Genomic DNA, 19,560 nt, shown 5'->3' with positions numbered 1-19,560 from the left:
GCCCGCGTTCTCACAAGGTGTAACGCTTACAAACCGCCAGCAAGCCATTTGTGTTTGCTTTCGGTTTTTGTCGGCCGATGTTTCGGGAGCTGCTCCCCGTCTCCCTACACCCTCACCCATCGCCATAAATACCCACCCGGTCTGATGTGAAAAACTCTTCCACCTACCATGTTAACACAAATTTCTCGAAATCTTCTTCAACGTCGTCTTCCCTCTATTGCTTCAACTCAATGTTCAAAAAGAACATATGCAACTGAAGCTAAAAGGCACCTCGTCAACATCGTAGAAGTGGGGCCACGAGACGGACTGCAGAATGAAAAAGGCGTTATTCCGGTTAGCGTCAAGGTCGAACTGATCAATCGTCTTTCTCTCGCTGGATGCCAAAACATCGAAACCGGAAGTTTCGTCAGTCCTAAATGGGTTCCCCAGGTGAGCCCCTGTCTGACATGCACGACTCATTACAAGGTTCATTTCCAACTCATTTTAGATGGCCGGAACAGCAGAAGTCATAACTGATATCGAACGTATCCCCAATGTTCACTATGCAGTTTTAGTTCCGAATGCGAAAGGACTAGAAAACCTTTCCACTCTCTTGGCGGCGTACAACTCCTCTGAATTAGCGGAAACAACCCCACCACCTGCGGATGAAATATCGATCTTCACTGCTGCGACGGATGCGTTCACTCGTGCTAACCTGAACACGTCGATAAGCGAGTCATTGATAAGGTTGGCACCTGTGGCCAAGTCGGCGATCGATATGGGTTTAAGGGTTCGTGGATACGTCAGCGTGGCTATCGCTTGCCCTTACACTGGCGCGGTGAGCCCTGAGAAGGTAAGAGAGGTGGCGAAGGAGTTGATAGAGATGGGATGTTACGAAGTCAGTCTTGGAGACACGGTGGGTATGGGTACACCTGCACAGGTGTCTACAATGTTGGAGGAAGTTAAGAAGGATATTCCCGTTGAAAAGCTGGCAGTACGTATTACCTTCGTTCATCTCCTTCGCATGATGGTGCTAATGGTGTTTTTCTAGGGACATGTAAGCGTCATATTCAACAAATCTCTACCATTCTGACTTGCTTTCGGATAGTTTCATGACACCTACGGAACGGCAATTGCCAACGTTTTCACTGCACTTTCTCATGGCGTCCGCACAATTGACTCTGCCGTGGGTGGCTTAGGCGGCTGTCCATACTCACCAGGGGCTACAGGGAATGTTGCGACAGAAGACGTCGTCTATGCTCTGCGTGGTTCCCAGTACAGCATTTCTGGTTCAGAATACGGCAATGGCACTCTCGATTTAGATAAATTAGTAGAGGCTGGATGGTGGATCAATGCAAAGCTGGGTAGGGAGAGTAACAGCCGGGCAGGACGCGCTCTCCGAGCGAAAAAGTTGAGAGAGGAAGGGATGAATAAGGATGGTGAGATGCGGGCGAAACTTTAATATGTTTAACTATTCAGATCATAGGATCTCATTGTTTGTACATAGTTCTCATTGACTTTCGTAGCTATCTGGATAAACAACAGAGATTTATGAGTAACGGTGTCAAATGAAGTGAAAGGTCATGTCTTGTCAGTGTTCATCCTGGGAATGTCCTTGAGTTGGGTTTTCGGAATGGCACCAGGGAACGGTGTCCTTCTCAGTCTTGCTTTCGTCTTTTGCTCAAAAGCGTAGGCGAATCCAATAAGGTCATACTCAGAGAATGCTGTCCCCACGAAGTTCAGTCCAAAAGGTAGTCCGGGTGCAGGGTAAACCGTTTTAGGTCCTGACTTCGTTATTGTAGTGTCGTCCGGATAAAAGTCCAGCGGTACTGTGACATAGGGCATCAAGTGCAAGAGAAATTAGACTTGACAGTGACCTGCCTGTGATTATAGGATAGCCAGCCAAAGCCGCTGGTGTGGAGGTGTCACACGCTGGAAGCACGAGAGCATCCAGGTTGTGTTCCTTCATCACGGCATCAATTCCTCTCGTAGCCCCTTGTTCCATGTTCAGAGCCAGGGCCTTCGCCCACTCCGGGCCTCGTCCGGAGGAAGCATCGCTGGCAATGAGCCTTCTCGCAGTTTTCACTACCAGGACATTTGTCGGATGTACCGTACTTACCTGGATTGATCGTCATAGTGCTCTGGAAGCTCCAAGTCTTTGTGTTCGTTGTTGAATTTGATCAAGTCAGTGAGAGTGCGGACGCCTGTCGGCACGTCTTCGAGCCACTCAAGGTACCGGTTGAACTCAATCTAAGCCAGTCAAAGGTACTTAAGAAGAGTCGATTAAGTGACGTGGCCTACCTTGAAGTCAATTTTCAAGATGATATTCTCCCCTGATCCTATCTCTTCAGCAGATGGGAGATCGGCTGGATCGACAACTGTTGCTCCAAGATCTTCAATGGTCCTCAATGCTTCATTGAATGAGACCCATAAGTAAGGATCATGCACGTAATGACCACGCGTAATGTTCATCCGAGGGACACCGATACGTTTGCCTTGAAGAGCATTTCGCTTGAGGGCCTGGGTATAATTCGGGACAGGACGTGGCTGAGCGAGTGAACGATTGTCGTTTTCGTCCTCCCCTGCTATGATTGATAGAGTGATTGCTGCATCTTCAACAGTTCGGGTCATTGGACCCACCGTGTCTTGGGATGAGGGGATGGGAATGACTGGCAATCGAACCCACGTCAATGTGAATATTTCTCTACTTTGTTATTCCTACGTACCTCCTGCACGGGAAGTCAAACCTACAGTGGGTTTGATTCCCACAACATTGTTGTTACTGGAGGGGAAACAAATGCTTCCGTCGGTCTCTGTGCCTATCGTTACTGTCGCTAGTCCGATAGAGGTGGCGACGCCAGAACCTGATGATGAACCACAGGGATCACCTTGTGGATGATAGGCACTGGTGCATTGACCTCCTCTCGCTGACCATCCACAAGGGACGTTTCCCCGGAAATGCGCAAGTTCTGACATGTTTGTTTTTCCTAGAAAACCATCAATTCCATAAAGTTGGCGTTGAAGAGCTATATTACGTACCGAGAATTATTGCCCCTGCATCGCGAAGGCGTTTGACGATCCCAGCGTCATCGGGAACAACAGAATCAAGGAGTGCGTACGATCCGGCGGTAGTATTCATTCCTGTGAGGAGTTAGAATTCTGAAGCGTGATGCTCTCGGCAGTGCAAACCACCTTCAGAGGAAATTGTAGCAATGTTATCCTAGGAGCGCATGAGGTTTATTTATACAGATGGAATCAGGGTAACAAGTCGAAAGTAATTACCTTCAAGAGTACAGGGATGCCATGTAGGAGGCTTCGTTTTCCTTTCGTTTTCCTCTCTTCGTCGCATGCTTCGGCAATCTTGGTAGCCTTCGGATTAACCTCAAGCACGGCTCGCAGAGATGGGCCTTTGGTATTGACTTCATCTATTCGTGCAAGATAAGCCTGCAAAATGTGGGGGTTGTTTGAGCGAGAAAAGGCACATACACGACTCACCCGTACAAGTTCCAAGCTTGTAAAGAGGCCACCATCGAGACCCGCCTGCAACTGAACAACCCCGGCGTTGAGAAGGTCAGGAATTGGTGCCTTGAGTATGTCCCCCATTCGTTGGGAATAAGTTCGGGTGCTTGAAAGTTGCCTTGAAAAACTGGTCACAAACGTTAACTGCGCTTTAATTCGAAGTCAGATAGAAGTTCCCAGCTGGGGACAGTCATGGGTGTGGGTACTAGAGCGGAGGAGAAGGTCGGGCTCAATCCTAGCGATTGGCTAGTGTCAAGAATAGTGTAGGAAAGAGATGGATTGTTCAGCATGAGGGCTCGGACCTCGCTGGTGGACGTCACAGTTGAATGTTCTATGTCCCCACTTTCAAATGCAGGAAAAATAAATCTAGTTTTCCTACTATGACCACCGCAGGACTCGAACCTGCAACCTTTTGGTAACCGTTTGGTAATCGAAGCCAAACGCGCTACCATTGCGCCAGGTAGCCATATAATAAAGTTTCTCATTAATTATATTAAACATAACAGCAGAGCTATTAGAGTGTTGCCACTGTTACTTACATCATACATCATACATGTTACAGCTTACCGCTGTACCCTTAATTGATGGCAAGGACACCTTTCCCGCCCAAGGACATCTTTCCCCGCACAGTATATTCATCCATCTTCACCACAACCAAAGGGCATTAATTAATCCACAAGCATGGCATTAGCAGCGCTGAAGAGAAAGTCGGAACTTTGGGAAGAGGCCGTCAATGCGTTCGAGGGTGAGGACTATGAGGGGTCATTGTCAAAATTTCAGGTGAGGTTCAGTTCTAATCCAATTACTTTTGGTTAAATGTTTGTCGACTGTCAGGCAATGGGACCGAACTCTATGATAGATATGAACATGGGCTTTATCTACACGATACAAGGGAATCACGAGAATGCCATGAGTCACTACACAAAAGCCGTTGCTCTCGACACTTACCTGGCCCTCGCGTATGTATGCTGAGTTCTGGTGAGGAATAACTGAAGACATAGTATGGCAGTTACTTTCAGCGCGGCGTATCTCATGCCAGGCTTGAACAATTCGAAGAAGCGGAAGCAGATTTCTGTACAGCCGAAATCATGATGAAAGGCGAAGTATCCTGGTACTGCAGCTTGTCTTGTATTTATGCGCTCTCGGTTTCTCTAATACCCAAAACCTTCAGGTCGTACAACGAATCCGGACTGGAATTCATTCTTCATTCTGCCGAAATCTTGTTTAACAAGGCACTGACCATCGTCAAATCCGGACGCGAGCAGGAGGCTATGGTCATACTTCGCAGAGCCGATAGCTTACGTTCGACGTTGGAACATCGAGTGATACTGGACGCAATGGAGAATATTCATGGAGATTATCCCTATTTCTGTGTTGTGAGCTCAGGCTAATATCCCTCACAAAAAGCTACTAATAATCGTTGTTCGTGAAGCCATCTCATGCGATTTACCGCCCATCGCCAAGTAAATTGAGGTTTTTGAAGAACTATCGACCTTCTCCTAATGCAGAGAACGCTATTTCTCCGAGCGTCAGTGCCCCGGAACTAAACGATAATAAACTGCACTCCGACTCCGACTCTGACACTTGTGCGGGCTCCTCAGAAAGTCTACCCCTCGATAAATCCAAATTAGGAGTATCAACTTGTACTGGTCCCAGCGTTGGTAGCATGCCTGACATATTCGCGGCAAGTTCTAGCAGCTCTTGTACGTGTCCACTTGTGAAATGTTTTTGATCTTCAGCTAAATCTTCATGAAAGCACGGCCAATGCGTTCGGACCTTGTTAGAGTCATTGGCATTGATATGATCGCTCCCGTCACTGAAATATCGACAATACCATGTGCAGGGATTCGCATATCTCATGGAAAACTTGCGGGCCTCATGGCATGGCGGCTTGTCGTTTGTTTAGACGACCAAAAGGAGGTTATGACCAAGAGACAGTTGATGAAGCAGCGTCACTGGAAGGACGTTCAACTGGGGAAGTCTGTGGTAACCAACTTCCTCCTCGATACCGGCTGTTCCGCGAGCCCTATTCCCCAGGAGACTCTTAGAGCGCTCGGGTATCGAGGGAGTTATAGACGTGAGTTCTTCTCCCTGTGAGTTGGGAAGTTGATCGTTAATCACCGTTCTGATGCAGCGGGAACGGAGGTGATGGTTCGGATTCAAGGTGTGCGCACGAAGTGTGTAATAGCTCATTTGGGCGAAGCGGGAAGATTAGGATCACAGTTTCTGACTTCTGGCTCGTTGACATTTCACTTCGCACAGAAAATGGATGCTCCTGTCCTTTACGGTCGGGTTGACTTTCTTGTTTCGTTTTACATACGCTGACCCCATTGCTTGCTACAGTCGCCGATGAGTCTGGTTCTGGATCAACTGATATTCCGAGGACTATTGAACCGGATCGGAAATCGCGACGGCTATCATTAAAGGAAGGGGTAACAGCCCTCATGAGCACGTTGGGGTTGTCTTAAACTCCTTCCCTCTCCCACTACTTCATACCTTCGTTATGTCTATGGTTTCTTCGAGGATATAGGATTTGGAATCAGTACTTTCTTCCGCATACCCTTGAATGTCAGGACTGTTGATTTGGCCTTGCTGTCTTGAAATGAACGCATTTGTAACTTAAACTCCTTACAGGGATTTGATTAATTTCGTTAACACGCGAACTCTGCGTTTCACGCTCGGCAGGGTCGGAATGTTCAGCGATATTAAAACTCCGCTGATAGTCGCTATACAGGCGAATCAACGTGTTCAAGTACCTTGCATCCTCAAATACACTGTACTTAGTCTCCTACCAACTCGAATACTATATATTGTGTACCATTCCATTATGAGAGTTTTTCAACCCCTCGGAAACAGGCTCCTGGAGGCTGGACATAGATGTTTGAGGCTCGAGACTCCTAGGGAAAGGTGCGAGACGTCCTATCGATAACGTCGGATTTACTTCGGAACAGAGTCGGAGTTTCAATCTCAATCATCGGCCGTATGTATGCCACGTACAAACCGCCCATTACCCGAGGGCGCTTGCTTAGCCGACAGGCGCACCAGGGAACGCATGTTCACGGAATTAATCAAATCCCTGTAATGAATCTAATCCACCTAATCCTCGACTCAAGCGTTTGGTCTTCGAGGAGACCTGCACTTGTATCTAGCACCTCTGAGCTCTTAATTTTAGGATTCTATATTCTGCGCTGACCATCTTAGAAAACTATAGCCAATTCAGAGCCTACCCCAAAACCCCGAGCAACAAGACTCCTACAATTGTCAACATCGGTCCGTACCCCCAATGGCTCCACTCTCCTCCATTTTCTGCCATTAAACACACCACCCCATCTGCGTACGCGACAGCGCTCCCGAACACCAGAATCCATCCAAGCGTCTTTCTGTCCCCGACGAATGTAGCAGCGTAAGTTGCGAGACCCATGAAAATGTCTCGTATGCCATAAACGGCCATTAGGCTGTCGACCAGCTTTTTATCGGCAGCACCAAGTGGTGGCCTGAATTCAAAGAAGGAAAGAGCATGGTCGGGATTGAGGATGGCATTGACCCCAAATCCAACCCAGATGGTGGCAAACACGGTGCTGGCGATGGTGAGGAAAGGGGAGCGAGAAACTGCAACAGGCATGTGTTACTTATATTTGAGGTGAACTTGCACGTTGTTCTACTGGATTGTCCGGAATCTATGAGCTGGTTGTTTGATAGAGAGTAGAATGTCGCGTACCACAGAAATGAAGGAAGAAACGCGTAGCGACACGAAGAGAACGCGTTTCATACTAGCTAGGGTTCCGGGCTTACACACGAACGCTCGCTGCGCTCGGATGTGTTCCTGCCCTTCACCCAGCTAGGCGGGGCTTTGCCCCTGCACCCCATCATTTTATTTTCTTCTTCTCTTGAGAAATATGCACCGCACGCGGCCCGGTAGCTCGCTTCGAATCCCAGTAACGATAGAAAGCAAAAACTTTATCGTTGTCGCCATGTATCTAATTCTTTTTCATTTCTCGTCTTCGAATGTCACTATATAGACAGTTGACAGTTACAGTATACAGTGCCATGGCCATCACCAGGACGTGCGTCACGACGCGATTGTCCTTCGACGTCGAAGGACAAGTTGTCGGTCTCGCATTCTTCGGGAACACGGGGAAGGTGTGTTGCCATATATCGTGAACAAAGCTGCAGACATGGTCTTTGTATTTGTACTGAAACCCAGAGGGCGAACAGACGTGACTGCCATCATCTCCTCGAGCTCGGTAAGGCCCTTCAGTGCTTGCGGGATATCAGCTATAGGCGGCCATTGAGTGAGCATCACTGATAAGATATTCAACTGACCCGGGAATCACCTGGATGGACATTATTCTCGGTACTCCACTTTTTCACGTCTCCTTTATCCTTGCTACATCACTGGCCGGCGACAGAGTCAGCTTCATGTTCCAACGAATCTCTCGGCAAACACCACAAGTAGGCTGTAGCTTCAGGGAGTCCTTGTCAGCCTTCACAAATTTCTGAATAAATCTTTTCTCGGCCTCGGTGACCACTGACCATCACATCTTCCAGTAGATTGACTTTCATCATGTCACTGCCATCGCCGAGATACTGGTCATCCACCCCTTCGGATTCGTCGCTTGGCGGAGGCTCATCCTCATCAGGCACGTCGTCAATGGTGACGCGTCGAAGACGCATCCGGCAGTCATTACATGTCGTGAAGAGTTGACCTTGCTGATCTGTGCAGTCTTCGCGATTTACTTGCTTTGAGCAGCTGGTACACCAGTGAAGACCTAGAAGTTGTTTTTAGACATGTTTGGAACCATATATACGTGTAGCAATTCACCTGCATGTTGTGCCTCTAACCGCTTGTCTACATTTCTCTTATCTTACTGGCAGTGAAAAAAAAACACGTCGTAAAAGGGGTGAAAAAGTATCAATTTCTGTCAACAAACTTGATAAATGGGTAATAATATGTCTTCTCTGTTGATTTTCGAGGTTTGGGAAAGGTAGAATAGAGTACGAAAGGGCTGCTCATCGCCAAAGGCGACGAGCAAGTGACATTGAAACGGAAACGACAAACAATCACAAACAAAAGTTGACCGGGCCCTCGCCCGTTGATAAGGATTGCTCGCTTCGCTCGCAATAATTCCGCGCAACCGAACCTTGTCATGAATCACGATTCACAACATCCCTGAATGACAGAAGGCTCTCGGAGAAATTCTACCGATTACTGAGTACTGATGACTAGGATGACTACTTGAATCAATTGCTTCTCAACCACTGGATGACTACTTGCTGTAACCTTGTCCCCTGTAAACGCTCTATATCATCGGACACACCTTATGAACATTCAGGACATCTTGCTAGAAAGTCCTGGCGAGACTTTTGACTGTGCTCGCGGCCACGTGATTATTATAGAAATTTCTTCTCGTTTCTCCTGCCTTCGCGTATCGATTTTCGATTCTACGATTGATGTGCTCGATTTTTCAAGAATGTTCTGCATGCAGACTTAAAAAGAGTTTAAAAGCTCGCCTGATGACAACGCAGTAAACAGCAGAATCATCAGCTCCAGAAAAGCCCACTACTTCAACTCGTCTTCGACTTACTAGTACTCACTATGTCTTCTATTTACTACTACGAGCCATCTTACAACCTCGACCGTTTCTTTAACGAGTTCTTCTCCAGGGCTGGGAGAAGCAACCCCTCTTATGCCGAAGGAGGACAAGCTGTTCAGAGACAAGGTGACGATTCAGTTTCCCAATCTCTTAAGCCAAGGTATGATATTCTGGGTCGTGCTGTACCGCGTGATTTTTTAATGACTTTGATTTTATGTAGAATGGACCTTCACGAGAACACCGAGAAGAATATCGTTACCGTGACTTACGAGCTACCTGGGCTCAAGAAGGAGGACGTGAACATTGACGTCCACGACGGACAATTGACCATCTCTGGAGAGACCAAGGTCTCTGAGGAGCATAATCAGGATGGTTATGCTGTCCGTGAGCGCCGATTTGGCAAGTTTTCGAGGACTTTGAGACTTCCTCAGGGTGTTAATGTGAGTATACCATATATCGTTCAACAAGCCGTTCACCAATTACTCACTCCATTTTAACAGGAGGAAGAAATCAAGGCATCTCTTGAGAATGGTGTTCTTACTGTTTCCTTCCCTAAGGCTGGCAAGGAGGCGACGCCCAAGAAGATCACCATCTCTTAACATCTTATTCACGAACATACATGGAGCATAGCATAGTCTAGTGTAATAAATCAAACTTTTTACCTTGTTCATAGCGAGCGGGTACCGGTGAGTTTCGCCACCACCCTCCCATATCGCAAATGCCCTTCTGGGAAGGATGGTTTGGCTGGCAGCCTACAAAAGGGCGAGGAAAGTCTGAATACGCTAGTAACACTGGGATTGCGGACGGCTTGGGTTTCATCGGGCGCATTGGCAATTTGAAATATCCGATCCTACCATTTTAGCGGCATTTTTAACTCATAGGAAAGCCAGGTAACAGAGGTGACAGATGCTACTCATTTGAATGCGTTCCGGATGTGGGCGCACGCCGATATGCGAGAAACTTCCATGGCCAAGAATTGTATAATCATAATCAGATGGACAAACACACCACCAGTCTTTTGACTTTGCTCCTAAGTCAAGGGGAAAACTCTAGCTTGACAGATGACTTTGTAAGGCCTAGACTACACCCATTATGTAGACCTAGGCAGGTTCAAGGCCACCAGAAATGACCTGCCGTCATCGCTGTCGGGCATTGACCGTCTGATTGAAGGAATTGTTTAATTACCTTCTTTGCTACAATTTGGAGGTTCGAACCACGATCATGAGAGCGTCGTATACTGCTTGCGCTACTCCGGTAGGATGTGTTTGCAGGGCCTTACACGTAGTGAGCTGGGAGATGTACTGGAAGTATGTATTACGGGTGACCTACCAAATGTCCAGCATTAGGTATGAGTGCAAAGGAAGCTAGATTTTGTACTCCGCCAATCGCGTTCTCAATTACATCGTCCTTTATTTCTTTTGATCTATGGGAATGCAGTAACGAGTGAGTCCTTTAAATTTCAGTGAGAAGCACACTGACAGATAATCGAATACTGCGCCATATATAAAGTGAATCGGAATGCGTTTCGCAAATGTCTTGAAGTTCCGATACACAAGGGAGTGACCCGTGTCAAGATAACATGCCTGAGGACCAGGTCAATCAAAAGTTTTTGTGGGGTGCACGTTCCGTTTATGCACCTACCGTTTCCTGTTTTCTGGTGCATTTGAGAGTAACACCCTCGGTTTTGTCAGGATAATCTTTTGTGGGCAGCGGCCTCATGCCTTGTTCCTGTTTGCAATGTCAACGACACTACGAGAACGCCTAGGGATAGAGGAGACGGACGCACGGTATAAGTCCTCAATACTCTATCATCCCAAACTTTCCAAGCCGCCCTACTTTTGAGTGATTGATAGGCTTCTTCTTTCGATGGCCATATATCTCGCCGGCTGATGGACCCACTAGCAAGCACATTCGTTTCGATTGATATGAACGGGGCGCTTGATTTCTTCATCATGGTCATAGTTTCAATGAGGATGACTGCTTCGAATTTGATGACCGGGAAGAAATTGGTCGAGAGCAGTCTGTCAAGGTGAGTGCCGTCAAATTGAGATATACAAGAAGACGAAAACCCGAATTCTTACAATGATACTGCACCCATAGAGTGGCCGACTCCAATCAATCTATGCTTGCTAAAATCCATATCTATTCCTTTCCCAAGGCCCGCAAGAAGTGAATGTGTGGCACGACCATAGTCTTCCCATCTAACTGAGAGATAACAAGTCAGAATGCAGGGAATTCATGGGTTTGAAAAGAAATGCGGACATGATACTTCATATCCCCAAGATAGCGTCTCTTCGTTCAAAACGGCAGCATCGCCATGATTCGGTGCGTCTATACTCCATACCTCTCGTATCCGCACTTGGTCGTTCTTCGCTTTCACCAGCGCAAGGAGGTCATCTATCGCTGGTTCCCACTGTTCTTTGTGAAATCCGGTCCCATGTAAACAGACAAGGGTGAGGGCTGTTGGGTCGTTGATGTATGGTGACTCTGGGTTCCAGTATCGTTTGGCTGTGACTAGGAGGGGAAAGTTGGGACGAGGGTCGAATACGAAGTTTCGAGATTGCATGTTGGTCGAGGTTGAACCGGCAACTTACCGGAGAGTTCGAACCGGCTCGGCTGTCGCTCAAACTCTCATATGCATACTACTTTCTGTTCTCTGTCGTTAGTGAGCTTCAAGTTTCAACGGGTGAATTCTACTGGAATCCTGTTCAATCATGACATCCAAGAGTATTACTATGAACCTGGATTTTCGATAATACCGATACCATCGACAACAATGTGGAAAACGTCGACGTACTTCTCCTTGTACTCACTGTTTACCCGCTACGCTTTGTATACACGTCTGTATTCACGGTTTCACTTGTAGCACGCAGAGCTGGCTATCCATCCTATAAAGTATTGCCTTCTCAACGGATTGCCTCAGATCACAGGTCAAACGAGATATACTGAAACATACTATATGAAGTCGTACGGAATATGATTCCAAACGGCTTTCAATGAAAACAATCATCCAATGAAGGGTATGTACAAAATGCTAAATCTGAACGGTATGCATAATTAATGACCGCAGGATAGTGTAAATAATGCAGGTATGTCAAGAATCCGTGCGATTTATCTAAATACTTGTAGCGAACGTGTGGGCTTGAAGGTGATTAACAAATGGAAATAGAAAGTGCAAGAATGGAATGCATAGCGAATTAATTAAACGAAACGAATGCAGAGCGAGATCATGAATAAGAACGAGGGAAAAAAGGAGCGCTCAAACATAACACAAAATCCATGACTTGGAAGGCAGAAAACGAGGGAACTCCATCAAGGAAAACGAAAAAACGAAACCTAGTCACAGGTCTTCTAATCCCTCCTTCTAGCACCCATGAAGGCACTCGCCATGCCATATCCATTCGCGTCTCCCGTGCTTCCACTAATGAGCACCACAAACCATCCAAACATCGCCATCAAAAATCTAACCATCCATGCAGGATCTGCACCGACTCCCAATCCGGGCCTCAGCTGCATCGCCAACGCAATGTCAAGAGCAGATCGATGAACCGGTCGACGGCGGGTAGGGGGGGCGGTGAGCGAGGTAGAAATGACTTGGCCGTCCTCGTTCTCAACTTGACTTTGTGGCTCAATAGACGCGGCGAGGACGTCGACGCTGACAACGACAGTGCCGTTCTTCTCGTTTACGGTGGAAATATCCGTCGGGAACGCACCAGGCAAAGATGCAAATGAAACCGGCGGAGAAAAGAGCCCGGAAGGAGGAGGGGTTGGAGATGATGGTGGTGAAGGTTCAACAATCACGGTGGATACCGCAGGTTCAGGTTTTACCTCGACATCCTCGTCCTTATCTAGGACGGCCACATCCTCCTCTTTTCTATCGTCCTTCGCTTTCCCCAACTTTCTTCTCTTAACAACATCCCAATTCTCATCGTTCCTTTTCCCTCCCAAATCTCCAATACTTGGTTTCGTGCTCAAAATGTGTGCACCGTTGGCATGAATACCTAGCGGAGGCATATCCGCAGCACGTACACTCCACGCCGGTCGGTTTGTGATGTTTGATAGGCCCGTTAATCGAGGACTGGGTGGTGGAGAAGCCGGCGGAGTGGGGATTTGGTGAGGGGAGATAGATGGTGAAGGTGACGAGAGACGTGAGGTCGAGGTCTCAAGCTCGGAAGACTTCATTACGGTAAGGAGCGGTATCTGCGGCAAGGGAAGAAGGTCTGGGTCGGGGAACTCCTCCTTTTTCACCTCCACTAACGGTAAGGGATCGGAAGACTGAGGTATCTCGACATCTTCCGCGCTCTCTATTACTTCCTCGTCCACAGAACCAGGAACCTCTACCTCGTCCAGGTCTAGTAAGGTATCACAATCCGAGGGAATAGGGGATGGAGGCAATGAAACCTTGATAAAAGCTTCATCCACCTCGGGATGGGGTGACTCGGAGTCTGGGTTACCCGTCGTCAAATAACTCAAGTCTTCATCAAATTCGTTAAGGTCGTTAATAAGTTCGTGATCAGCGTTATCTTCTTTTTCCTTTCTTTCCACCTTTCCTATATCTGAGTTTGTGTATGAGGTTATGAGATCCTCAAGAAGACGGGCTTCTTCCACCAATGTGGTCTCCACGTCAACTTCCTGCCGTGAATGGTCGTAAGGTTGTTCCTCGACTTCATCTGCTTGGTCCACCGTGAGGGCAACCACGACAGGAGATCGGGAATGCGAAGGAAGAAGTGGGGCGGGAGTTTCAAGGGATACCTCATTGACAACACTCTTCGTCAAACTATCCACCTTTCCATCAAATACGTTCTCCTTGCTCTCCGACTCTTCGATCAGATCGATCGCAGGTTCAGAGGAAGACATTGATGGGACAGCGCTTAGCGGTGAACCGACCAATAATCCCTCTCCCGACTTCTGTAGGTCGTCAACGACATCCTTTTCCACACTCTTCTCCCTCTGTACCAATGCCGGCGCGAAAGGTCTTGCTTTGAACTCCCGTCCTTCATCCCAGACAATGTCCATCTCGTCTTCATCTCCACCCTCATAACCCATTTCTTGCTCTTTCTCCTTGTCGGGGCTCATGTCCCCTTCCTCAGTCAAAGCGATAGCTTTGACGGCCAAACCACGAGAAGGTGTGCCAACATCTTCGTCCTCTGTGACCTTTCTCTCAGAAAAGTCAATCAAGTTGATGTCAGACGATTGAGAACGGCGATGCAACGAGAATTTCGATAACGCCACCAGAGGAAGAGGCAAAGAAGGCGGTGGAGGAGGAGTACGAGGAACTTCGATGTCGAACGCCCAAGCGACGGTGTGTGCCGATACTGGTTTGACCGGAGTAGATATCTTGGGCTTATCTAAAGAAGAGGAAGAGGAAAAGTCGATCAAAGCAGTCTCCGTGCCAAAAGACGAAGCGAATGGAGTGTTGAGAGAGGAATGCCACAAGGCTTGGCCGTGATGAGTTTTTGTTCGTTGATGGGCGGGTGAAAAATGAATGAGTGTCAAATCGTCGTCCGCGTCGTCATCGTCCCTGTAATGAGATAGGGCTTCATGAGAAGGGAGAAGATGGTCATGTTCAGGCTCAGGTTCAGAGATGAAGAACGGGTGTCGAAGAGGTGTCGGTACGCTGGCATGTCGCTTTTTGGCTGCGCCTCCGAGATCCAAACTATTGCTTCTTCGCTTGATCTTGGCACCGGGTGAAAAGCCAATATGCTGAATAGGTGATTTGGGTCTTTCAAGTACGCGACTGAGCCTGTTATGCTGCCAAGGCGCAAGCGCCGGAGAGGCGGGACATGGCGATGACACTGAATGCAACGAAGTAACGGAAGCTGACTTGGGTAGAAGATGAGGGGAATTCGGGGGAAGTGGTGGCGGAACAGGAAAATCCTTGAACCTTGGACTGATCGTCGCAGTGCTCGTGGGTAATAGTTCTGCTCCATCGCGGTCCAATGCGTGTGCATGTTGGCGTGCTCTACGCCTTTGTCTCCATTTTGCGATACGCAGGCTAATAAAACCTATAATGGCGAGGATCGTGGAATAACTCAGAAGGGGGAGTATCGAGATAGAGGAAGGAAGAGATGGTTCCAGCGCCATAACCATTGTTGACGACAATGGACGAGGCTCGATAGGTGAAAGGACTGTGCGTGGAGACACAGAGGGTAACGAGCTGTAGCAGGTTCAGTTCAGTTGGGGAAATCTACCTGAGAGTAGGTACTTACCTCAAGTCCAATACAACAAGATCGCTCTGCGGTCTAAGCCGAACATGTCAATTATATCCATTATGAGAGCCTGAATTGAGCTCGCGCACCTGGGAGCACTAGGAGACTGCTGTGCCAGCTCAGCATAGTCCTGCCTATGAAAGCCTGTAGTGAAACTTGGCGAGTGGAACTCTCCGAGTGATTCAACGTACGAGTCGGATATCAAGGGTAGTACCACAGGCGTTGAAGGGGTGACCAGAGCCCAGAGAAGTAGCACTAGATACCAGTGAATGACCATGTTGAAGAGAAAGGTGAAGAACGGAATTCAAGCTGACATGGTATAAAGAAAACCGTGTAAGACGCCTGATTACCGGCGTCTGCCTCGCTGTAGCCATGAGGAAGCCGTGTATTGTCACACGTGTCATTAGGACCGTGCACCTTACGCGATTGGCTAGATGGTGATTTAGTCAAAAAATAAATAAATAACAAAACGACACCAGCAGGATTTGAACCTGCGCCCTCAAAGAGGAACAGATATCGTACGATTCGAATCTGTCGCCGTAACCACTTGGCTATAGTGCCTTAAATACTTTATAGGTAGTAGCATATTATAAAAGGTTTACGTTGCTTACCTGCCGCACCCCTCTAACCTGGTGGCGTTCATGCTCATGATCAGCTCATATTCGCGTCTAGCATTTCCGTCCTTACATCCGTTCCGCCAGATCTTTACAGTAAATCCCAAGCTTGGTTGATTCATGATACCGTCCTCCGCTCTTCGAGCTTCCGTCCAGTCAGGTAAAAGTTGGCTCATACTGTGGCGTAATTATTGATATTATTATGGAAGAGATCATTCACCTTTCTACATCTTTTTTCTGTTTCGTTACTTTTCGAAGCGGCAGTTTACATGAATAAGATACCTTTCAGGTTGTCCATGGAGCCGTGGCATCTCCGAATACTAATATATAACAGGTTTTTTTCCTTGTTCTTTTCCACCAACACTTTATGCCCTTTTCGAAGGAAACCGATTCCTCGCACCCGACTATCATTCGCGAGGCCGAAAAATCTCTAGCTCCTCAAGCTGACGATAAGGCCGTCACTACTCCGGCGGCTAACGAAAATCCCGAGCACTCGGCGGTCCAGAATAACGAGCGAAACGGAGATGTCCCAGTCAGACATTCAGAGTTTGTACCTACATCAGTAGAAAGCTCGGAGGCTAGTGAAGGCGGAAAGGAAGCTTGGATGACAATCTGCGGATGGTCAGAACTTACCTTCAACCCTTTGGAATCATCTACTAAATGCTCTCAAACTGATAGTTGGATCCTCCAGTTTTGTACCGTTGGGTGATTCGCGCGGTACGATGTCCAGTTTTGGTACATGTAACTCATTCTTGGACTATTACTAGGTACTCAAACGCATTCGGTGTATACCACATCACAAAAAATCGCGAATTGTGATATACTGTTACACAGTTTGTCACCACGTGTCAGGACGTTGAAACCAGATACTCCAATATCATTCATTATCTTTTGCCGGGCAGATTACCAAGTCAATATATTTTTCCATCATCTATCCGGTATGAATATTTTAAGTTGTCAAACCCTGAATGATCTCCAAAAGGAAATAATGTGGAGTTCATTCACTCCCGAATTTCTGACTTCGTCATCATAGCGTACAACTCCCCAATAATTTTTTTGTTTGCTTATCTCATAATGACTATAGCTTGCCTGATGTAATAAATAAAATAAGCTGGTTGTGACAGGGAGTCCTTCATGCCACAAAATTTAATGGGGTATCATTCAATGTAGGGCTTCTACATTAGGACAAGGGGGTGCCTTTGTTGGCCTTGTTAGATGTATCAGCAGTGACCATCTTAGAACTGTATAATATTCAGGATCATCACCTGTAGAGCAGGTAGAGTAGTAGATGAGTGCATATTACATGTCCTAAACTCAGATTTTGAATGTGGGGATGAACCTGTACGTCGTAGGTATGGCCGGCGCGCGCGCGTAACGCAATCAAAATCGCTAGCACCAGGCCTAAATTTGACCTTCAACAAAATAGTACTTGTAAGTACGAACTAACTTACTCGGTACTGCATGCATGTGACTGTTAACTTCTAAAAACCGTAAAATATACTAAACCAAAATATAATAATTATAATATGTTACTCTATATATAGCTTGCAGTCACGTCAATTGGTATCAGAAACAGAAATTAAGAAATCCTTGATATAGCAACATCAAGTGCACCATATATGAAATAATTACGCCGAAATGAGCATTACAGATTTTTTTTTGCCCCGGTGTAGGGCAAACATGATAATGTCATATCATGTCATATCTACATTATATTTGATGGTAGGTCGTCAGATAAGTGATAACAGCAGATGAGGAGCCATCGTAATTAGCGTTTACCCCCGTGGTTTTAATCCAGTATAATCCAAAATAAGGTATCCCATCATCTGGCAGGGAAATGATACTGATTCTGGGATAAGATATCACAGGCACGTCATGATAATCCATTATCCCAATCCCCGGATTTTTGTGATGCAAGATTTCTACACGCGTGATTTTTTGTCTAATAAGAGTCCATCCGACATAAGGTTAGTGTTTTATCACACGATCCTTCGTATCTCATTGGGTCGTATACTTTTTCCAATGTAGCTGGATAGGGAGCTTTCAACTCTTCATGCAGTATGCTCCGGGCATCTTTGTGGGGCGTGCATTTGATGCAGGATACTTGTGAGTCTCCACCAAGGCTTGTCACACTTCACTTCATTTTTCGCCTATACACCTTCGGCTCTGACGTGTCCCCCGCAGTCGTCTCATGCTAGCTTTAGGTTCATTACTTGAAGTTTTCTCATTGCTCCTGCTGTCTCTGGCACATAAAGGACAATATTATCAAGTATTTCTCGCACAGGCTGTCGGATTAGGGCTTGGACAAGGTCTACTGTTCATTCCTTCCCTGGCGATCATCCCACGATATTTTAGGAAACGTAGAGCGTTTGCTACCGGTATCGCTGTCACGGTGAAGACATCACCACGTACCCTCGTTTATGTCCGTTCGTTGATATTATCATTAGGGCGCTTCCGTGGGCGGTATCATTTGGCCTATCCTTCTCAATCAACTAAGTCGAAAGACTTCATTCGCAAATGCAATTCGAGTCACAGGTGGCCTGGCCGGTGCTATGCTTTGCTGCGCGAATCTGCTTATGAAACCAGAACCTTTACTCAATCAATTATCAACTTCGATTGCCAGGACGCCTTCATCAGCCCGTTAAGCCTCACAGACCGGAGGTATGGCGAGCATAATGAGAGACGGTGCATTCATAGTCTCAATCGCCGCGTAAAGCTTCCTTCATTCCAATCATGTAAACGCCGAGATCTGATACCGCCTTCTCCTTTCATCAGAGCATGTCTCGTTGCGTTTGGGCTCTTCTTTCCTTGTGCGCTGTTACTCTTTGTTGAGTTTCAAGAAACCTCATGTTCTGTGCAGACTTTTACCTCCAGCTCTATGGCCTAGATAAAGCTCTTAACGCAGACCTCGCATTTTACGCTGTACGTCCCCCACAACCTCCGAGCATATCATATTAATTACTTCACACTCATAGATCGCCATATTGAACGCCGGAAGCATAGTTGGCAGATTGCTACCCAATTCCTTCGCGGATCGCGTCGGGTCATATAACTTGATCGTCCCATGTCTACTAGCTACCTCCGTCCTTCTCTTTACAATGTTGAGCGTGCATACTTCAGCCGGACTCGTCGTATTCGGCTTACTCTACGGGTGTATGTCTGGCTCATGTACGTCTTTATTTATTTATTTTCAGTTCTCCGGTACATCCTCTGACTGATATATCTAGATCTGTCATTGATTCCTTCTATTATCGCTCAGCTAAGCAAGAACTCTGGTCAACCCGGGTTGGTACCAGAAGCTTTAGTTTCGAGGGCCCCGTCTGACAGGTCTGACCACGTTTTCTTAGACTTAGGATGGGGTTTGCTTTCACCAATGTGGGGTTCTGCATGCTTCTAGGTACACCTATTGAAGGGGCATTGCTACATGGTACCTCCGCCCGCGGTTTCGTATGGACAAGAACGGTAATCTTTAGTGGAGTAAGCTACTTTGAATATCCATTTCCGTCAGCGTTACCTGTTCTGATTCCAATCTCAGGTAATGGTGTTAAGCGGAGCAATCGGGATGCTGGTCTCTCGTTTTCTGCACGTTCGTGCTCAAGGTAGTGGAACCCCTCGACAGTTGGTTTGAACTTGGATAATGGCTTA

General features: G+C 47.0%; 10 protein-coding genes and 2 non-coding genes across 15 annotated transcripts; 6 read left to right on the top strand and 6 right to left on the bottom strand.

Annotated features, from left to right (window-relative positions):
- The first annotated feature begins 84 nt into the window (after positions 1–84).
- E1B28_006287 (uncharacterized protein) lies at positions 85–1,521 on the top strand. The gene is made up of 3 exons (XM_043150930.1): positions 85–429; positions 488–973; positions 1,031–1,521. Exons 1-3 carry the CDS (start codon positions 169–171, stop codon positions 1,070–1,072), a joined length of 789 nt encoding a protein of 262 aa, XP_043012020.1. The 5' UTR covers positions 85–168; the 3' UTR covers positions 1,073–1,521.
- E1B28_006286 (uncharacterized protein) lies at positions 780–3,825 on the bottom strand. 2 transcript variants are annotated; one of them, XM_043150928.1, is made up of 10 exons: positions 3,475–3,825; positions 3,262–3,423; positions 3,172–3,199; positions 3,019–3,120; positions 2,706–2,966; positions 2,281–2,648; positions 2,099–2,229; positions 1,861–2,048; positions 1,086–1,808; positions 780–977 (listed from the first exon to the last, which is right to left on the bottom strand). In XM_043150928.1, exons 1-9 carry the CDS (start codon positions 3,580–3,582, stop codon positions 1,561–1,563), a joined length of 1,596 nt encoding a protein of 531 aa, XP_043012018.1. In that variant the 5' UTR covers positions 3,583–3,825; the 3' UTR covers positions 780–977; positions 1,086–1,560. The 2 variants fall into 2 exon arrangements, with proteins under 2 accessions (XP_043012018.1, XP_043012019.1); XM_043150929.1 differs by having other exon boundaries at positions 3,019–3,199; positions 3,262–3,404.
- Positions 3,826–3,879: 54 nt separating this feature from the next.
- Positions 3,880–3,964, bottom strand: E1B28_006285. The gene has a single exon. It is a non-coding gene; the product is annotated as a tRNA-Arg (tRNA).
- Positions 3,965–4,059: 95 nt separating this feature from the next.
- Positions 4,060–6,312, top strand: E1B28_006284 (uncharacterized protein). 2 transcript variants are annotated; one of them, XM_043150926.1, is made up of 8 exons: positions 4,060–4,278; positions 4,333–4,457; positions 4,508–4,609; positions 4,670–4,874; positions 4,931–5,201; positions 5,255–5,575; positions 5,633–5,785; positions 5,842–6,312. In XM_043150926.1, the coding sequence occupies exons 1-8, from the start codon at positions 4,180–4,182 to the stop codon at positions 5,964–5,966; spliced, it is 1,401 nt and encodes a 466-aa protein (XP_043012016.1). In that variant the 5' UTR covers positions 4,060–4,179; the 3' UTR covers positions 5,967–6,312. The 2 variants fall into 2 exon arrangements, with proteins under 2 accessions (XP_043012016.1, XP_043012017.1); XM_043150927.1 differs by having other exon boundaries at positions 4,333–4,609.
- Positions 6,313–6,721: 409 nt separating this feature from the next.
- E1B28_006283 (uncharacterized protein) lies at positions 6,722–7,120 on the bottom strand (the record flags this gene model as incomplete). Its single annotated transcript, XM_043150925.1, has 1 exon — positions 6,722–7,120. One exon carries the CDS (start codon positions 7,118–7,120, stop codon positions 6,722–6,724), a length of 399 nt encoding a protein of 132 aa, XP_043012015.1.
- Positions 7,121–9,033: 1,913 nt separating this feature from the next.
- On the top strand, positions 9,034–9,758 carry E1B28_006282 (uncharacterized protein). Its single transcript, XM_043150924.1, has 3 exons — positions 9,034–9,252; positions 9,313–9,532; positions 9,593–9,758. Exons 1-3 carry the CDS (start codon positions 9,095–9,097, stop codon positions 9,689–9,691), a joined length of 477 nt encoding a protein of 158 aa, XP_043012014.1. The 5' UTR covers positions 9,034–9,094; the 3' UTR covers positions 9,692–9,758.
- Positions 9,759–10,019: 261 nt separating this feature from the next.
- On the bottom strand, positions 10,020–11,679 carry E1B28_006281 (uncharacterized protein). Of its 2 annotated transcripts, XM_043150922.1 has the most exons (7): positions 11,355–11,679; positions 11,174–11,297; positions 10,879–11,113; positions 10,734–10,820; positions 10,572–10,675; positions 10,422–10,515; positions 10,020–10,366 (listed from the first exon to the last, which is right to left on the bottom strand). In XM_043150922.1, exons 1-7 carry the CDS (start codon positions 11,656–11,658, stop codon positions 10,286–10,288), a joined length of 1,029 nt encoding a protein of 342 aa, XP_043012012.1. In that variant the 5' UTR covers positions 11,659–11,679; the 3' UTR covers positions 10,020–10,285. The 2 variants fall into 2 exon arrangements, with proteins under 2 accessions (XP_043012012.1, XP_043012013.1); XM_043150923.1 differs by having other exon boundaries at positions 10,422–10,675; positions 10,734–11,113; positions 11,355–11,675.
- Positions 11,680–12,009: 330 nt separating this feature from the next.
- Positions 12,010–15,672, bottom strand: E1B28_006280 (uncharacterized protein). The gene is made up of 4 exons (XM_043150921.1): positions 15,493–15,672; positions 15,391–15,435; positions 15,302–15,334; positions 12,010–15,249 (listed from the first exon to the last, which is right to left on the bottom strand). The coding sequence occupies exons 1-4, from the start codon at positions 15,576–15,578 to the stop codon at positions 12,444–12,446; spliced, it is 2,970 nt and encodes a 989-aa protein (XP_043012011.1). The 5' UTR covers positions 15,579–15,672; the 3' UTR covers positions 12,010–12,443.
- Positions 15,673–15,771: 99 nt separating this feature from the next.
- E1B28_006279 lies at positions 15,772–15,862 on the bottom strand. The gene has a single exon. It is a non-coding gene; the product is annotated as a tRNA-Ser (tRNA).
- Positions 15,863–16,282: 420 nt separating this feature from the next.
- Positions 16,283–16,624, top strand: E1B28_006278 (uncharacterized protein; the record flags this gene model as incomplete). Its single annotated transcript, XM_043150920.1, has 1 exon — positions 16,283–16,624. The coding sequence occupies one exon, from the start codon at positions 16,283–16,285 to the stop codon at positions 16,622–16,624; it is 342 nt and encodes a 113-aa protein (XP_043012010.1).
- Positions 16,625–17,790: 1,166 nt separating this feature from the next.
- Positions 17,791–18,560, top strand: E1B28_006277 (uncharacterized protein; the record flags this gene model as incomplete). Its single annotated transcript, XM_043150919.1, has 4 exons — positions 17,791–17,882; positions 17,944–18,021; positions 18,100–18,307; positions 18,363–18,560. The coding sequence occupies 4 exons, from the start codon at positions 17,791–17,793 to the stop codon at positions 18,558–18,560; spliced, it is 576 nt and encodes a 191-aa protein (XP_043012009.1).
- A 30-nt stretch (positions 18,561–18,590) lies between these two features.
- E1B28_006276 (uncharacterized protein) lies at positions 18,591–19,543 on the top strand (the record flags this gene model as incomplete). The annotated part of the gene is made up of 7 exons (XM_043150918.1): positions 18,591–18,625; positions 18,691–18,725; positions 18,776–18,837; positions 18,891–19,083; positions 19,143–19,200; positions 19,263–19,392; positions 19,451–19,543. 7 exons carry the CDS (start codon positions 18,591–18,593, stop codon positions 19,541–19,543), a joined length of 606 nt encoding a protein of 201 aa, XP_043012008.1.
- Between the last annotated feature and the right edge of the window lie 17 nt (positions 19,544–19,560).

This window comes from Marasmius oreades, chromosome 3, assembly GCF_018924745.1.
Source record: "Marasmius oreades isolate 03SP1 chromosome 3, whole genome shotgun sequence".
NCBI classification, from domain to species: Eukaryota; Fungi; Basidiomycota; class Agaricomycetes; order Agaricales; family Marasmiaceae; genus Marasmius; species Marasmius oreades.
This window is presented reverse-complemented; position numbering and strand designations above follow the sequence as displayed.

Coding starts and splice junctions, on each gene's coding strand:
- E1B28_006287 (XM_043150930.1), top strand. CDS start 169: ATGTTAACACAAATTTCTCGAAATCTTCTTCAACGTCGTCTTCCCTCT. Junction 430..487: donor GTCCTAAATGGGTTCCCCAG/GTGAGCCCCTGT, acceptor AACTCATTTTAG/ATGGCCGGAACAGCAGAAGT. Junction 974..1,030: donor TTCCCGTTGAAAAGCTGGCA/GTACGTATTACC, acceptor GTGTTTTTCTAG/GGACATGTAAGCGTCATATT.
- E1B28_006286 (XM_043150928.1), bottom strand. CDS start 3,582: ATGGGGGACATACTCAAGGCACCAATTCCTGACCTTCTCAACGCCGGG. Junction 3,200..3,261: donor GCATCCCTGTACTCTTGAAG/GTAATTACTTTC, acceptor ATGCGCTCCTAG/GATAACATTGCTACAATTTC. Junction 2,049..2,098: donor CACTATGACGATCAATCCAG/GTAAGTACGGTA, acceptor AACTGCGAGAAG/GCTCATTGCCAGCGATGCTT.
- E1B28_006284 (XM_043150926.1), top strand. CDS start 4,180: ATGGCATTAGCAGCGCTGAAGAGAAAGTCGGAACTTTGGGAAGAGGCC. Junction 4,279..4,332: donor GGTCATTGTCAAAATTTCAG/GTGAGGTTCAGT, acceptor GTCGACTGTCAG/GCAATGGGACCGAACTCTAT. Junction 4,610..4,669: donor ATGAAAGGCGAAGTATCCTG/GTACTGCAGCTT, acceptor CAAAACCTTCAG/GTCGTACAACGAATCCGGAC.
- E1B28_006282 (XM_043150924.1), top strand. CDS start 9,095: ATGTCTTCTATTTACTACTACGAGCCATCTTACAACCTCGACCGTTTC. Junction 9,253..9,312: donor TCCCAATCTCTTAAGCCAAG/GTATGATATTCT, acceptor GATTTTATGTAG/AATGGACCTTCACGAGAACA. Junction 9,533..9,592: donor GACTTCCTCAGGGTGTTAAT/GTGAGTATACCA, acceptor CCATTTTAACAG/GAGGAAGAAATCAAGGCATC.
- E1B28_006281 (XM_043150922.1), bottom strand. CDS start 11,658: ATGCAATCTCGAAACTTCGTATTCGACCCTCGTCCCAACTTTCCCCTC. Junction 11,298..11,354: donor TTGGGGATATGAAGTATCAT/GTCCGCATTTCT, acceptor GTTATCTCTCAG/TTAGATGGGAAGACTATGGT. Junction 11,114..11,173: donor TCTATGGGTGCAGTATCATT/GTAAGAATTCGG, acceptor TCACCTTGACAG/ACTGCTCTCGACCAATTTCT.
- E1B28_006280 (XM_043150921.1), bottom strand. CDS start 15,578: ATGGTCATTCACTGGTATCTAGTGCTACTTCTCTGGGCTCTGGTCACC. Junction 15,335..15,390: donor CAGTCTCCTAGTGCTCCCAG/GTGCGCGAGCTC, acceptor TGTTCGGCTTAG/ACCGCAGAGCGATCTTGTTG. Junction 15,250..15,301: donor CTTGTTGTATTGGACTTGAG/GTAAGTACCTAC, acceptor AACCTGCTACAG/CTCGTTACCCTCTGTGTCTC.